Source organism: Corvus hawaiiensis, chromosome 14 (genome assembly GCF_020740725.1).
Source record: "Corvus hawaiiensis isolate bCorHaw1 chromosome 14, bCorHaw1.pri.cur, whole genome shotgun sequence".
NCBI lineage: Eukaryota > Metazoa > Chordata > Aves > Passeriformes > Corvidae > Corvus > Corvus hawaiiensis.
The window spans coordinates 4,183,099-4,200,690 of NC_063226.1; the positions used below are offsets into that span (position 1 = coordinate 4,183,099).

General features: G+C 40.6%; 1 protein-coding gene across 2 annotated transcripts in view; it reads right to left on the bottom strand.

Annotated features, from left to right (window-relative positions):
- Positions 1 to 17,592, bottom strand: part of DACH2 (dachshund family transcription factor 2) — a 249,558-nt gene that overhangs the window by 54,201 nt on the left and 177,765 nt on the right. For both annotated transcript variants that reach the window (XM_048319119.1, XM_048319118.1), the window contains exons 4-5: positions 5,911 to 6,066; positions 2,748 to 2,920 (exon numbers count right to left, since the gene is read on the bottom strand). In XM_048319119.1, coding sequence (XP_048175076.1) covers positions 2,748 to 2,920; positions 5,911 to 6,066 — 329 coding nt within the window. The remainder of the gene's footprint in view (positions 1 to 2,747; positions 2,921 to 5,910; positions 6,067 to 17,592) is intronic.

Sequence of the window (17,592 nt, forward strand, 5' to 3'; positions counted from 1 at the left end):
GCTATAATCACATCACATCACATTATAGATGGCTAAGAAGGTTTTGTGAGCCTGGCCATTGTGCCTCCCTAATTTATGGTGTTCCTGTCAGGGAGAAATCAAGTTTCATAGTTATGACATTTCTTTCTAGAGCACTAAATGTTAACTTTGCTGATCATGCATATCTTGGTAGAACAGCTTATTTCTAAATGGCAAACGTGATATAAAAAGCATAATGACTTCATTCAAAACCTTATAAAGCAGCTGATTCTCACACCTATAGAAAACAGGCCAAGTGGTATTTTAGTCATCAGACTATGGAAACAGACACACACTCAATATATTCGATTCATTTCTCCTATTTTAAGTAAAAACATGATGCTGGGATGGCATTCTACTGAAAACTTACCTTGTTTTGTACTTATTAAATGCACTTCAACAATGTCCTATAATAAAAGTATTACTGACAGCAGGAGCAGCAATGCTTTTTGTTAACACATTTCATTTTGTACAAGAATTTCATGTTAACTGGTCATCATTCTGTGCTGGGTGATTGTACATAAGGGAAGGAAGGACAAAAGGAGCTTCACACTGTAATAAAATTCATCTACAGTCTCAGAACTCGGAACAAACTAGAGAAAGGTGCAGCACCGCTTGACAGGTGAGAGTAACACAGCAAAGGATGCACACTCTGCCTCTGTCATGCTGGCTACTGGTGCATTTTCCTCTGCAAAATGAGAGGAAATAATTCCCACCAGAGTGCTGGTGAGACCTCGTGTTGCTGTGGAGATGCTGTGTATCCTCTAGTGCAGGTGTTGGGGGAAAAAATTGCTGTAAATGAGTAACTCACATCAGCAAGGGCCTGCTAAATAATACCCTGAAACCCAAATGCCTGCAAAAACTGCAGTTTAAATTACAAAGTACTAGCATTGTTTACAAATATGTATTTAATCTTCATTTTGACATACTGGTAACATTTAGAATACAACCAAAGCTTCTGCAAGTTTACTTCTGCTACAAATATTCCACTGCAGTTTAAATTAGGGTTTTGTCAAGAGGTCTCTGAACAGGTAAAGAAAAGGTTATGGTTTGAAATTAATGGAACCTCAACTAATATCTAACAATTTAATGACTTCCATTACCTAATGGACAGCTGGACATCACAAAGAGATGTTTTCCCCATCCAGCCAACAACTGTTCAGGTACACTGATGATAAAGAGAAGTTTTTACAGATCTTAATCCTGAGTAGGGATCCAAATGAGAAATGTTACCCCTGAATTTTCTGAACCTCCCCAGAATCCAAGGGGAAAAAAAAAAAAGTCAACAAAACCAATGCATTCAGAACAACATTTGCCCTAATCTGGAAGTGGACTCTCAGTAAAAAAGAAAAACACCCTGAGGCAATTTTGGAGCTGCTCAGGGCCAGAAAGAAAATCAGAAGGAAAACAAACCTCTCCAAAACCTCAGCAACCTCAGAGGGATGCAGTATTTTACTGCAGGGATGTGATGAGAGACATTTGCTGTCCCCATTGAGAGGATGTTGCTAGCAGAACATACAGGCATGAACAAGAAAAATCTGCTTGGGTACTGTGAGTTTCTTTCCCTGCTTGATTTAGAAACAAAATCTCCTGCAGCACCAACCTGTGACAAAAGGAAGTACAACACAACCCTCACTAATGTATCCTCACAACTGGCCTGTAATGTTGGAAATAGGAACTTGCTCAATGAAAAAATAATGAATTGCTATAATTAATATGTTTTACAATAAAGATATGAGAGGCTAAGTTCAGCACATCAGTGAGTTGTTAGAATAAAGCAACTCAGGTTCCAGAGTGACAAGGATACATGAGTGTAAATGAGCACAAATATTGAAATGAAGACATTTACTTTCCAGAACAGATAGCTCTATAGACTCATGTATTTAAACCCAAAGAAAAATGGACTAAACTAATGAACTTTAAAAGCTGACAACATTTTACTTTGTCAACAAGAAACCCACATGTGCATGGACACACACACACAAGTCAGACTGCTAACACCTTTAATTTTTGCTCAGTAAGTGGACACACTGTTTTAGAGAATCCCATCACACCAATCCTTCACATGCACTGAGCCCACACACTTCTACTTGGAAAATTTCTTGTCTTTAATGCATTTTTGAGTGTGTGGCGGGACAGCAGCTCTCCACAAGGGCAAGAAACTTTCTGAACAACCTGCTTGGTAGAGACTACAACAAGCCTTTCAAAATACAAACATGTTTTAACCAACCAGAAGGAAGTTCAGGTTTGGCTACCAGAGACTCTGCTCACTAAAGTACTTGTGATAATTTTCTGAGGTTCTGGATTTGCACTGCACTGGAGTTCCTGTCATGTTCCACAGCCTCACTATGGTACTTGTGATGATTTTCTCTGCTATTTACCTGCTCTGGAATTGCAGTGCACTAAAATTCCTGTCATGTCGTACGGTATTTTCTCTTAAGTTTGACTTCAAACAACGTTTTAGAGGAGTTACTGAGCTTTCACAGATCTTACTCTAGCCTGTAGCGAGTGTTAGTGTCCATTTTTAATTACATGACAGACTTATTGACAGATGAGAGCAGCTGAACCTCTTGGCTGCAGTGGTGGGTGTTGCTCAGTGTCGGGAGCAGCCCAGGTGAGCTGGAGCAGTGTGACCTCACAGCCCCATCCTTCTCCTCCCTGAGAGGGTCACTGCAAATGCTCTGTAAGCCAAGAGGAGCAGCTTTGAGCAGGTGGGAGAGGTGCCTTACCTTGATGACGGAGGCCCCAGCCCTGGAGAGGGGGCTGTGCATCTGCGCCGCCGCTGCCATGTTGGCGATGGTGTTGAGATGGTTCATCTGGTTCATGGCCATGGCCACCGAGGCCGGGGGGAGGCTGACGGGGAGCAGGGGGTGCGGCATCATCATGAAGGGCAGGTCTATCCCTGCGGAGAGCACGGCCACGTCACTCAGACACCCTGTAGGGCCCACGTCCCACTGCCACATCCACCACGTCACTGACACACCCTGTAGGGCCCATAACCCCACTGCCACATCCACCACGTCACTGACACACCCTGTAGGGCCCATAACCCCACTGCCACATCCACCACGTCACTGAGACACCCTGTAGGGCCCACATCCCACTGCCACATCCACCACATCACTGACACACTCTGTAGGGCCCACGTCCCACTGCCACATCCACCACGTCACTGACACACCCTGTAGGGCCCACGTCCCACTGCCACATCCACCACTCACACCCAACAGCAGTACATCCTAACAATTCCAGGGTTCCGTAGGCATAACTGTCTGTGCAGCCCAGGAAAGGCTGGTTTGTGCTGGGGAGAGGAACACACAGCTGGGGAGTGACACAAAATGAATGTACCAGTTCAGTGATCTCCTTAGTAAGAGAAATAAAGAAAAAAACCCCCCACAAAACATGCATATAATTTGCGTGTTTTCCAATACATCAGATGATAATTTATTAATAATTTTATCTGATCATACACTCCTACCAACTCCTCTTCCTATTACCACTTCTCAGCAATGTCACACTAAATCCTTATACTCTCTTTTTTGAATCCAGGAGGCTGTGGCATGGACTACAGACACCACTGAACAATTGTACAGAAGGTCTGTGAACTGCAACATGTAATGAGAGGTTAAAATTGTTGCCAGAGGTTTTAATTTTCAAAATGTCACTTTAAATTGTCTTCTGCTACGGATATAAACCAATATAAGAAGGTATGAAATTTATTTGGATGAACTTGCAGATCTTGACATTGCCAAAAAGGTGAAGTTACTGCTAGCAAGAATTGGATTCTCATACTTCATTAATATCCATTTCAGCATGTATATTACTTCTTGTATTTAGTAATGACTGCACTGGAAAGCAAGACCAAGACACCAACTGACTCAAAAAATTGTTCCAGGTTACTGTGCATTCAAGAGCTCTTTAGAGGAACCACTTGAAGATAGCTACTTTAGGGCCAAAATTAATTTCTCAGAAAAAAGAATAGGATGACTCATTCTGCCAGACTAAAATGTCTTGCCATTTTTCTAAATGACATTTAGATTAGAAATCCTCATCAAAAAAATTCAGGTGTAAGTATTAAATAACACAAACATAAAGCTAGTCATTACCACTTACCATTGAGATTGTTTATTGTTAAAAAGTTTTTAACTTTTGGCTCTATCCTAACTATTTTAAAGGAGAAGGCCAGTCATCATTTTGGTGTATGACAGAACTAACAATAAAAAATACCACTGACTGACATATCTTATGTTATTCCTATAGAATTTGACTCCAGTGATATAAAAACACCACAGTGCCCACCAGGAAAGGCAGAATTGCACTATTCCCAGCTCCCACACTATTTCTGTTTAACATGAGCATATCATGATCAACAACTGTGATGTCTAATGACTCACTCTCTATTTTATATGATGATCCACGCCAATATTAATTATGATAGGCAATAAGCAAGGCCCACATACATCTCCCCTCACTTCAAACCACACTGAAAATCCCCTCCAGTGCCTGCATCCATAAGCCTTTGTTCCCCTGCAGATCTCCCTTAACAGCCCAATAATCTTTCCTCATCCTCTATAGAGTTCCAAAACTCCCAGACACCATCTGGCCACATTGAGTTGTATGTCTACTTAAAGTCCAATTGACATGCAAACTAAATGCAAACTACAAACAGAATTTAACAGCACATCACCAGTTTTAAGACACAATCCGTCAAACATTTCAGAGGACTATGAGGAAAATATATCCTGCACTTGCAAATCATTGGGCATAATGTCTGACATCCAGTAAACCCTTTAACAGCCTATAGACATTCACCTACTACTACAAAATCCACTGGAAAATATCCTTAAGAGCAAAGAACATAGTATGCCTGTCTGTAAGAGAAATCCAGGTATTGACTTATGCAAGAATATAAAATGAAGGGATAAACTACAGAGAATTGGACTTCTAGGACCTGGTGATTTTTGACTACTGACACTTGACCCAAAATGCTCAGGTCCATACCTTCCCACAAACAAAGCAGACACGTTTTGTAGGAGTCACTTCAATAGCTTTGATTTACTCAAGTCTGGGGCCTGACAGAGGTAGCAATGAACTGACTACTCCTCAAATTGTGTAAGGAGCCAGAAATGTCACTCATCCACTACAACTAACACCAAAAATCAGCTTTCAGAATTTTCAGGTTGAAGAGCTTGAACAAGCAACAAGAGTTCATAAATAATGAGCTTTTCATTCTTCATCCATCGTCAACCACTGGAATAACTTTATTCCTCACTAATTTTTAAAATGTTAATCCCAAACGTCTCTCTTGGAAAAGTTTTTACTTCCCTTCCTTCCCTCTTTGGGCACAAAGAAGGGGAACTGATGGCTTCCCACCTGCTCCCTTCCTAAGGGAAAGAAAAGAGATGGCTTTAAAGGGAGCTGTAAGTTCCAAATCCAACCTGTGTCATTTTATTCCAGTTGGTTTGGATAGCTGGGTTCAGTGGATGACCTTTTTTAACTGGACATTTTGCATTTATTCGTTGCTCTCCTATTTTATTTGGTGGGTCAGCATTTTCATCTGGAAGAGAATTTTCTCACATAGCTAAAATTTTAAGCAAGTTTATGATTATTTTCCCTTTCATTCCAGGCCATGGAAATGTCAAGTAAAGATTAGCAGTCCCAAACCCAGTAGTGAGTGACTATTCCAAGAGGGAATAGTCACTTGGACTTGGACTGATCCCAGAGGGTGGCTTGGACATGAGGCTCAAGTGCAGCCAGCAGTGGAAGGACTGACCCTCCTGTCACTCACGTGTCTCCCATCATTTCCCCCCCTCCCTGAGGCTGGGAAGGAAGGCAAGCCCAGCCCCAGGGGGGCTCCAGGCAGTTTTTTCCCAGCAGGATCCCAGTACGTACTGTTGGTGAGCAGGTGGTTCTGCTGGAGAGGGCTGAGCGGGTGTGCACTCCCAAGGCTCGACTGCCCTGACAGTGTGGGGTGGCCAATGCTGTGCTGGGATCCTGTCGTAATGGGAGACTGGAGCTTGTCTTTATCCCAGGAGGATTCACTCCCACCTGCAAAACAGGGCACAACAAACCATGAGTGGCATGTACGTTTATTTAGAGACATTTTGCTTGGTTAGCAATGAGCCAACACTCCTTACCACAGCTGAGCACCTGGCACAGGCACAGCACCTGGAACCTACACCTGAATTTTTCAAAAGCTAAATTAATAAATAAGCACCAGGGAAAAAAATATTTTTAGATGCTTTCAGCATCACCAGCTTTCAAAACACTGGTTTCTGGAAACAGGAAAAGCTAAATGTTTGAGGATGAAATCATCAGTCATGATTAAGTAAATTATCAGAACAGGAACATCTGAGAGGCTGAGTCACAATCTCCTGCTATCATAGGACATGAGGCCACCAGTCCCTGCCAGAGACCCATCTGAGTCCACCCTCGTGCTCATCAGGTCTCTGCACTACCAATCCTGGAGGCACTCGGCCATTCCCTCCCTCCAGTGGCACCACATTCCAGCTGAAATTCACCCCTGAAGAGCTTACAGCAGTTTATCCTCGAGCTTTGTTATCTTTGAGCTTCAGTAGCTCCCCCTCCACTGCTGGGCTTGACCCTGGGGATGCCCCATGTGAAATCCTTCACTTGGCTGGGTTAAATGAGCCGGCCACAGGCTGTGCTTGGAAATCATCAATATTCAGGAATTTCAGCTTAGGAGTCCAGATATCTATTATGCACAGTAATTACTGTCTACAGCAAACACAAAGTCTAGAAAACTGAGCACTTGATGTCTCGAATCTCTGTCTGGTCTGCTGAAGACACAGTGTTCTGCAGCAATTTTACAGACCGTAGTTTTTTCAGTATTACACACTTGCATAATAAATTCCTTTTAAACAGCAGGTTAAGTAGAGCATGTTAGTGAATTCCAAAATACATCTGGTCCACAAAACAGAACACCTAAAAAAAGTTAGATTGAACATTTCTAGAGTTAAAAGGTATTTTAAGATCACCCCCCTCTCAGGTACACCCCACACTGTCACTTAGATTATAGATTGTTACAAAAACATGTAACTGCAGTATTGATTCTGTTTTGAATTTATGAACAAGAATCTCAATTAGAGTAAGTAAATAGATTACTGGAGTGCAGCAGATAGAGGCAGAAAGCAAAAAACCATTTTAATTGAATATGAAAGTAACAGAGAGATTCCATTCTTTATGACAACACTTGGCTAATAAACATGATTAATACTGCTAAATGCAAAAGTTTGAAAGATCAGTGATTGAGAAAAAAGGAAAACACTCCATCATTTTAGCACTATGTCCAAGTATGAATTACCTTCCTATAAAAGAGTTGTAATTTGTAAAATGATGAGTAATACACTGACAAAGAAAGATACACTAAATTATGCCATGTGATATAATATAGCATGGTGTAGTGCAGTAATTAGAACTACTACAGTTGAGGCTGTGTCAGCATCTTTGTTATTTAATATACTGTATATCAGCTCTTTCAAATAACATTTGACTGCAATATAGTGTAGAAGTCGTTCACTTTGACTATCGTGAATCTGGGGTGGTATTATTTGGTGTGTTTCACAAGTTAAATGTGTAATTTACAAAGGACTTTCTGAGGAAATGTCAAGCATTTGATTTTATCTAGTGAGTTTTAATCTTCTCCATATGATTTGTCAACAAATTTGACACTTACACTCTATTCTTCCTCAAAAAATGCACATACTTTTCCATGAATTTTTTGCTCAGGAACAGATTTTGTAGCTGTAACTTCTCAGATCAGGGCACTGGCCACAAAAATCAGGCCCAAGACAGTCTGATGGAGATTTCTGAATGAAGAGAAAAAACTGAGCCTGCATCTGAGAAAGTTTCCCTCTCCCCGTGTTCCTCTGCCCCGGTAGTTCCAGCCCTGAACACAGACGGTCTAAACTCAGCTCATTTAGTTAATTCTGGAAGTTTCTCTTGACTTTCAGAGCCTCGTGGCCCTGAGGCTGCAGTACCAGAGCCCCACCAGTTCGCTGAGCCCAGCTCTACAACCACTGCACATTCCGGAGGAAAATTCCATTATTCCCAATTTACAGATGGAGAACTGCCCTGTGAAGAAAAACAACTTGCTTAAGGAAACCCAGGAAATCTGCAATGGAAGGGGAAACCAAATTTAAATTATGTCACACAGTCCAAATCACTGGACCAGTTCTCCTTACAGATGGGGACAATAGTAACTTTTTCCCTCTGCAAATTCCACTTGTAAATCTGCTCCAGTATTCAGTGCCAGCAACACAAGAATAAATTGCAATACACTTATCTCTACAGACCATTCCTGTATTCTTATGTTCCCTATCACTTCTCCTTAGAGAAAGAAAAAAATACAGCCAAGTGTACGATGTATAATAAAAGTGGGTGTTAAATGAAATACATCCTTAGCCTGCAGTACCCCACAGATAACAGCTCCATCTCTCCATCTGGACTGCATTTACTATGGAGTAGGAAGTCTCTTAAAAATAAAATAATAATTAGAACAGTTTTACCTAGAACTGCTCAGGTGTGGAGTGTTTTATAAGGGCAGGGTGATCAGCTGCAACTGGGAAACCTGAGGGGCAGAATTAGGAAGTTCCTCCCCAGTGAGGACACTGAACTGGAAACGAGTCAGGGCTCATGGTCCTGGTTCCTGTGCCCTACACCACACAGAGCTTTGATTCATCCTACCCACAGTCCATTTGCACAGCTAAAAAATAACCATTTTAAAAGAAAATTTGCATTCTTCCCTGGAGCATCTATGCCCATAGGGTAAGAAAAAGATTACATATAAATGTTCAGCAAGCCAGAACCAAATTCACCGTGTAAAGCAAGTATGTGACATGCAAACCTGTGGTGACATACTCAGTCCTTTAAATGCCACGCAATGTTAAAAAAAGGTATTTATTTTTGAGCACACGATTTTCTTATTTGGTGACACAGCTGTCAGCATGTTTGATCAGCAAATACATAGCTGGCATGCAACATATCAATGTGTATTTTCAAATTCTTTGTTGCCATAACAATTAGAAGTGAATACATCCAGAAAAACTGAATCCTTCTTAATGCTTCAAATTCGTGTTTAACCACAATTTTTCAGATTTCTGTTCATTGCCATTTTTTGCCCAAATGGGTGCCATCCATAAAGCAAAGATGTCACATTTTGATTTTAATTTTTTTTTTCTAATTTTCAATCCTGTCTTTTGTATGATGAGCTTATAATATATACAGAGATGTTATTTCAAGTAATTTCTTTTAGGTATATAAAACATAAGGGGGAAAATATATAGAAAAAAGCAAACATACACTACTAAGAAAAATGAGATAGAAGAGCAATGGGACCTACCTCTTTTATATGAAGAGAAATACAACTTTTTATTTAATTTACATGAGAAAAAATATTTCATTTTAAAATAGTAGTAACTTGATACATGAGTGTCACAGGAATATTATTAGAGCACCCAGAAGTCTGTTATTTGTCAAAATGCCAATACATCGTTTATACACTTTACCAAAAGCTTTACGTTTGACACTCTTACCCACTACCCACATGACCTTGCCTCCAACAGATAAAACTGAAGGACAGAAAGGTAATTTTTCCTTATCTTGTTTGCATTCTGGTCGATCTTGTCCCAGAACAGATTGTACTCAGCATTAGAGAAGGGAAAGAGAGACGAGGACCTGCCCCCCAGAGCTCTGATGCTTCGCAGGTACACGCACAGAGCTCGTGGGTACCTGACCACAGCCAGGATAAAGGGGAAGACAAGTCTGGGCTGCTTCACCCACCCAGTTCAGAGCACACAGCAGAGGTGTGGTGCGAGCTCTGCTCTCAGATGTGCAGCTAAAAGCACAGTATGGGTTAAAGAAAGGCCTGAGTGCCTGCACTGTCCAGGGAAACGCAGTGCAGGGCACAGATGAAGATGGACTCCATGTGGGTGTGGGCAGTTATTTATTATATCATAAATTAAACCTGGTATTTACCAGTCTGAACAGGTTATTTGAGGTAAGTTATTTACCAGTGCATGAATCTCACTAATGTTAATCTAAGCAGAAATCAGGTGGATCTAGGAGTTAAATCAGAGGTACCACGAATAAACAGGGAAATTCAGCCCAAGCAATACATACACCTGCTGTCAGTGACAGACCCCCACAACCCCACTGGAAGGTGATTTACCATCACATACAGGTCTGTAAGTGAAGTGACTCTGCTTAAGTTTCATTTATTGGAAGGAAATGCGAGTGATAAGCTCAGCTTCATTTTTTCTGAAAATGCTGCTACTCATCCATCATTAACTTTGGGTAAGGTACCTCTTAAAGCCAAAAGTTTTCTAGCAATAAGCCTCTCTGTGCATTTCTGTTCTTCAGAACAAAACCCCAAAATCTGTTGGGTTTTTTCTTTTTTTTTGGTGAAGACATACCTGTAGTGATTAAATTAGTGTCTTGGTTTTAGGTATTGAAAGATCTCCAGAAAGCAATCAGAGTTCAATTCGGTGACAGTTTCTTTTCATTTGGTTTCAAATTCATTTTATCAGCCTTAAATCTGTCTGGTTGAGCTAAATGAAATCCTCTCTGTCAGAGCTACCTTTGAATTCCACAACCACACTGTTTCAATCTATGTCTGTCATTTTACTTTTTGTTGTGATACATTCCTGAAAAATTGAACTCCAATTGTAAAAAGCAATACCATCTTCAGTGGCCAATTTTATTCTCCAATTATTTTTAAACACATTTTTCATCCTGTTGGGCATATTAAGCGTAACAACAGCTGCAAAGAAAAAAGTATTTAGTGCATTGCTATTTCAGCACTGGTAATTCCAAGTATTTCTCACCTCTAACTTCTTTCCTAAATGTCCAGCACATACAGGGCCTTTAAAAATGTTTGGATTATACAGAACCCCATTACTCTCAAAACAACACAGGCCTTTCTGCCAGCACTCCTAATCCCTGTGTTTTCTGGTGTTCCAGACTATTTTACCAATATCCCAATCTCACCCTGATATTGGGGAAAATGGTCACTTTTCTGGTCTACACAGAATATCCTCTGCACAAACATTTCCGCCTACAACTTTCAGTCAACGTTTTCGTGGTATCAACCTTTGAGTGTCGCAGGAAGATAAGATTAGGTCAGAAACAATTTTTGTCATATTTGATAAACTGAGAATCTCACTGCAGGAAGGTCAGGAAGAGACCACCCAGGTCTCATACCTGGTCACCTGCCAGTTTCCTGTCAGAAAACCATAAAACTGCTCTGGGTCAGGATTATGACCCATTTAACCCCAAATTCTGTCCCTTGTACTGGCAGTAGATAATGTTATTTACAGAGGCCACACAAGTGTGGACACTTTGTGTGGTCCCTTATTACTCCCAAATGAAATTTTTAACTTTAAAAATGGGAACAAGATTTTTAATCAGCCCCCAAAATCATTACACCCATCTGAAAATCTAAATGGCAGATCTGCAATGCATCTAAAGCCTTAATCCATGGATTTGTCTGCCTGTGGCTATTTGGCTGTATCAACTTTTGGATTGTGCCCTACAAGAGAGCCATGAAAGTGTGTAGGGTAGGATATTAAAACTCAAGAAATCCAGTGATGGCTTTACTGGGCTACTTCCAAAAACTTATCAAGTGGTTCAGCAGATGTAATTACTGCTTAGCCCTGCCAAGGCTTTGAAATGTGCCCATTAATTCAGCAATTCCCAATCTGTCCATCAGTCAGTCATACTTAAAAAATATGTCTGTCAGGACTTAGGTGAAGTAATCTGTTGATAATTACACAATAAGAAGGCATCTGAAATCTGAATATCATTTCTAAACTTCTCGGAAAGTCTTGATGACAGGAAAATCAAAGTTTATTTCACAGCAAACAGGACATTGAAGGTAACTGGGAATATGTCAGAATATTTGATGCCAATTTAATTAAGAACAATTAATTCCAGGAAGATACTTTTTGAGAAGATAAAAGCAGAGCTGCAATATTTATCTAGGAACCTAACCATCCCTCCCAAACCATTGACTGCCTCCTTTAAAGTGAACAAAGAAACAAGAAGGTGGTAAATGAAATGTGTTCTGAGGTTTCAACGTGCTGATGGATGATTCTGGTGCTGAAGCACAGCCCCAGACGAGCCTCCTCAGTGCCAGTTACCTTGGCAGCTGTGGCTGTCCTTGCATGGGCCTTTCCAGCCAAAACGAAATCTCACCATTACAGCCAGGTGCTCGGTGTCCAAGGCTCTGAACAGCAGGAAACCTGTTCTCCCTCTCACACCACACAGAGCCATTCATCCCTGCAAACTGTATCCACAAAAATGTTCCTAAAATACAACCAAGTGTTTTCTACTGTTTTCTGTGACCAGTGTAGGTGAACAACTGGCTGCAGCAATTCAACTTCAGTATCACCTTCAAGTACCAGCAGCTGTACTCTGGAACACCAAATACACCTCAGTGATTCAACTTCCACAACCACAGCACCCTGTGAAAGTTACATTTAACAAGACAAAACATCAGATTGGCAGAAATTTAGACATGAACTCCTATAAAAATTGTCACTAAAATGCACTGGTACTCACAAGCACCTCTCAGAGCTAGATACCTGTACCTGCACTGTATGAAAAACCACCTTGTGTTATTTGAAGGTGTGTTTTGGGAGGATTAACTTGGCATTTGTTGTCTTCCCCTGACATCTCCTAGTTCTAGTGGTGGATTAAATACTAAGTTATGAAACTCTATTCAGTTTCTTCTATAGAACGTGAAGTACATTTTTAGTAACAACTGCGTGACTTCATTGCTATTTATTTTTCTATACAAAGATAAGAATGATGTACTAGAACATGGTATCTCTTCTGGTTTAGGACCATCAACAAAAAACCTGTATTCTACTGCAGGACCACAGCCTGCCTTCAGAAACACATTCATTTCACAGAGAGAAAGAAGGTCAAAATTCTGGTCTGTCATGTTTTTATTACTGTTGATGATGCACAAGCCAGAAATAAAACAGCTTAACTTTCAGATCTTGAATACAGTTTGCAGGGCTGCCTGCCAGAAAGGATAAAACATACATCCTTCTGAACTCCACCACTGCAGCCAGCAAGCGGGGAACCAGGATTTGTATTCCAGTGATGATCATCACCCATACCCTCACTCACCACAATTTACAATTTTCTGCCTTGTTTCAAATTACTTAATATTCTCCCATATTTAAGAACATACTGAAAGAACCACTGAGATACATCTACTGTGTATTTTTACCATGACTGTAACTAGGCAGATAGTTTAGTTTGACCCTGAGAGGCTTTGAGAATATCTTGACACCCAGGGCAGACAGGTAACTGTTACAAACCCAGGTTACTTGAGCTTCAACAATTCACCATTTACTATTTCTTTGAAATAATTATTAAGAACAGTTCAAGTTACAGATGGCAATCTGCTGAGTTAATCTGCAGTGACATAAATGGATCATGTATTTATAATCTTCTCAAAATCTCCTAATACTAAAAAATTACATATAATACAAAGTATAGAATAAAGTCTGTGGCCTTAACACACACCTGGACAGTCTTCCAAACCTCCAGCATCTGCACCAAACTCATTGGAGATTTTACCAGAGAATGAGAGGCTGCCAAGGGATGCCCAACACATTTTTATGTAGAAGAAGGGCTCTAGTGAGATTTAGTGCCACAGTCCCAGTTTCTACAAAGGATCAGTGAGTGCAGCCTCTTGCACAGTTCCACCAAGCTGTGGCAGGATGGGACCTCTGGCCAGGTACACATCCATTCTGAAGGTGCTCTGTTTCTTACACCTGACAGTCAATCCCTTGCACTAAACACTTCTGATTTCCAAACAACTGAGAGCGCTGCCAGAACCAAGAGAGCCCGTGAGAAACCCAATCCATACAAAGGGTCAGCAGGGACATCTACTGTGTTCCACTTAATGCCAGCCTAAAAATAACACACAAAAACCCCCTGGAACTACTTTAGCAGCCAACTTTGTATTTCCTTCCCCAACCACTTTCATTTGTGCTCACAGTAATATCTGAATAGGTTCCTACCACAGCACTTGGACATCCCACACATTCCATCCATCTTTGTTTTTCAGAGCATTTTTCTCCTTCAGCAAGCCTGGCCACTGGGTATTCCCATCTCCTCCAGGAATACCAGTGGGAGTTTTCCATTAGATTCTCTAAGGAGAAGATCAAACCCCTAGAAATGATCAACAATGTCAAATAAACCATTCAAGAAAATACATCCGAAACTTGTTATTGTGTAAAGGATACTCTTGTCTTCAAACTAGCATTTCTTTCTGAGCTATACAAAACAATAAATAACAACTACTATCAGAACAAACATTATTAAAATGTTGATATCAATACCTGATAAAGTGAAAATACTTCTTAAGAAGAGAAAGTGAGAGGTTTCTGCAACAAAACAGAATAGCACAGTGCCAAGCTAAACTTAACTAAGCTTGAGGTTTTGGACAGGATTCATTTCTGCTTGTGGTATAAGTATGCACCACCTTGATTATCATTTAAAAAAATATTGACAGCTTGCCTTCTCATACCAATGCCTGGTAACAAATTCCAAATGTTTTGTCACATTTCTTGTGAGCAATGCCATCTGCCAGAGGTGGCATTTCATGGCTGTTTACCCTGACTCCCTCCAAGAATTCATCTGCCACTATCTAATGCTGCCTGAATAAAGGGGATTAAGACTCTGATGCAACAGAGACTATTGATAATTTGGTATAATTGGGAAGAAATGAAGATAAATGAGGTTGAGGATGGAGAGGCAATTAGTTGAGCTGCCTGTACAGCTGTGTTCTCGGCCTGGCTCCCCTGGCCTTTTCTTTGGTGAGGTATGTGCAAATTAAATGTAATGACAAATACACTCTTCCCAAAGCTCTTTAGTTTGCAAAGCTTAAAGATCTGTTTTTCACTTCTGAGATTCTGGGCAGTTTTCTGTTTAAAAAGAAAAAGGACAGAGGATCCCACTCTCTGCTGAGGTTTTTAAAGAGATGCATTTTGTCCCAGCACACCTATGGCAAAGTACCTGTGGTTCCAGCTCAGCATTCCCAGCGCTCCAAAGCCCAGGGCTGTGTCCAAAAAGTGAAGGATTCTGCTCCCTCAGTGCCACAGACAGCCTTGGTCATTCCACAGCTCCAAATGTCTTCATTACCTCTGTTCTGCAAATATCCTCTACCCACATAATTGGTCAAGCAACAACCCCAAACCACGATCCCCACTAAAGCCAAGCCCCACAGTTTGCAGCTGAACCTCCACTTTATAAATGATGCCAGTTTTTAAAAATACTGGTCCAAAAAAACCTTTGAAACTTCTAAAATACACATTTTCCTCTACAAAACATCTTGGAAGTGGTAAGATTTTTTAGTCATAATACAAAGACAGCTACTCAGATAAAAGCCTTAGTTCTAAGCTACATTATTCAGGTGAGGCCAAGTAATCAAGCTTGAATATCTTGGAAGATATTTAAATCTCAAGTGAACATGGTCAGACTACAAACCTCCAAATTAGAGGGCACAAATCTGCAGTCTGATTTGCAGTTCTCATTTCAAATATACTGAGATACGTTCATACATAAACATGTAGAAATGCACCCATATGGGGTTTAACATAAATGTAAAGTAACATACATTTGCCACAAGAAATGCCACTACATGTTTCACATAAAACTCTAACAGTTTTTCATAAATGTCAAATAATGCAAGATCCCTTTTAGAAAGAAATCCAGTATTTGCAGAGGCAGCTTTGGCTTACAGACATGTTTGCCCAACTACCCAGCACATGTTAATTTTCTGGTTTCATGTACAGGTGATTCTATCCTAGTTAGGTCTTAGATGAAAGGCTTCATGAAACTGCACTTTTTTCTGCATCCATGCTGTCTCCAGTTATTTAAAAGAAGTATTTTATGGATTACTTGAAAAATGCTCCTTAGATAAAGACAGAAGCCCAGTATCAGTGCACAGAAGAGATTTTAGAAGCCAAATGTTACGTATCTTAAAAGATTAACAATTTAGTAGATTTATTTTGTAATGAATTGTCAATATAGCTGCTTTTTATTATACAATACAAAGAGTACAGTGTTTCTTGTAAATTCTCAAAGCTAAAATCACTTGAAATTATCTCTTTTCAGCCTCACAGAACTCCTGCAAAATCCAGTGATTTTCTGCAGAAGAAAAACCTTGCTCAACCTTTAGCAGCCAACTTTGTGTGCTCTTCCCTGCTACCTGGAGGTCAACCAACATTTCAATTTAACTCTACCTAATGTACTTTTTCATTTTGGATTAGGTTTCTACAAATGCCAAAAAAAATAGCTCACTTTTTATGAGACAAACATGCCAGGATGAAAAAAAAAAAATTATACTTACATTTATTTAAATCGACCTTGTTTTGCCTTAGTGAGGCTGTAAATTTGGCTGAGGTTAAACTGTTCCTTTCTGCAAAACCAGGTTTTAGCACGTAGCTCAGAACAGTGATTTTTTTGTTAGTCTGCAATATTCCAAGCGCATACATTACACATGTAAAGAGCCCGGTCTTTCCCAAAACCCTCCTCTCCTCAGCTTTTGAGAACTCCAGGAAGCCTGGCCTGATCCCTCCCACCTCATTCCTCATCACAGGTACAGCAAGAGCTGCCCTGGAGGAACAACCTCATGATGGAGACCCACACTCAGCCAGGAAGGGAGGAGGATGGGGGTGCAGAAGGAAAGGGAAAGGAAAGGGAATGAGGTGGGGAGAGGGAAAAGCAGGCCATGACCCACTCGAGCACAGGCAAAAGGAGAAAAGGTGTCCAAAGTGCTCCCCAAATTCCATGGATTCCTACACAGAAAGAGTGGTGAGGTAAAGAACTCCCACAATGTAAAAGGTAGGAAAAGGCAGTGAGAAGGAGAAGAGAAGGAGAAGAAGGAGAACGAGAAGGAGAAGGAGAAGGAGGGAAAAAGGAAAAAGGAAAAAGGAAAAAGGAAAAAAGGAAAAAGGAAGCTGAAATAAACACATGAAAAAATTGACAGTGGCATGAACAGGACAAAAAGCTGATAATAAAATACTCTGTTTTCCAGGTTCATTTTGCTTGGTTTCCCCACTTCCACATGAAGACACTGCCGTAACTCCCTCTTCTTCCCTTTTCACATGGCCCTTCCTCAGAGGTGAGTGCTCCTTCTCTCTCCATCCAAATCCTGTCCTCAAATCATCCAAAGTGACAGACTCACGATGACTGAAAGGGATTAGGGGAAGCTCTTCCTAAGAAAATACCCTGTATTTTTATAGAGTCCCTTCTCACTGCTGTTCAAATGCCTCTGTGGTTAACAATGGGGCTAAACATGAGTTCAGCTTTGCCTCTCTCAGTTCTGAAAATAAGAATCACCCAAGCTGAGGCATCAAATCAGACAACACCAGTTTGGACTCAATGATCTTGGAGGTCTTGTTCCAACACTGAGGATTTTGTGGTTCTATAAGAGAAAGTATACAGCACACAACAGCCTTTTGACTGCTGGAGTTTCTTCTTCATTTCTTTGTACCCTAAACTGCTCATTTTCCCATTTTATAACGGTACCTG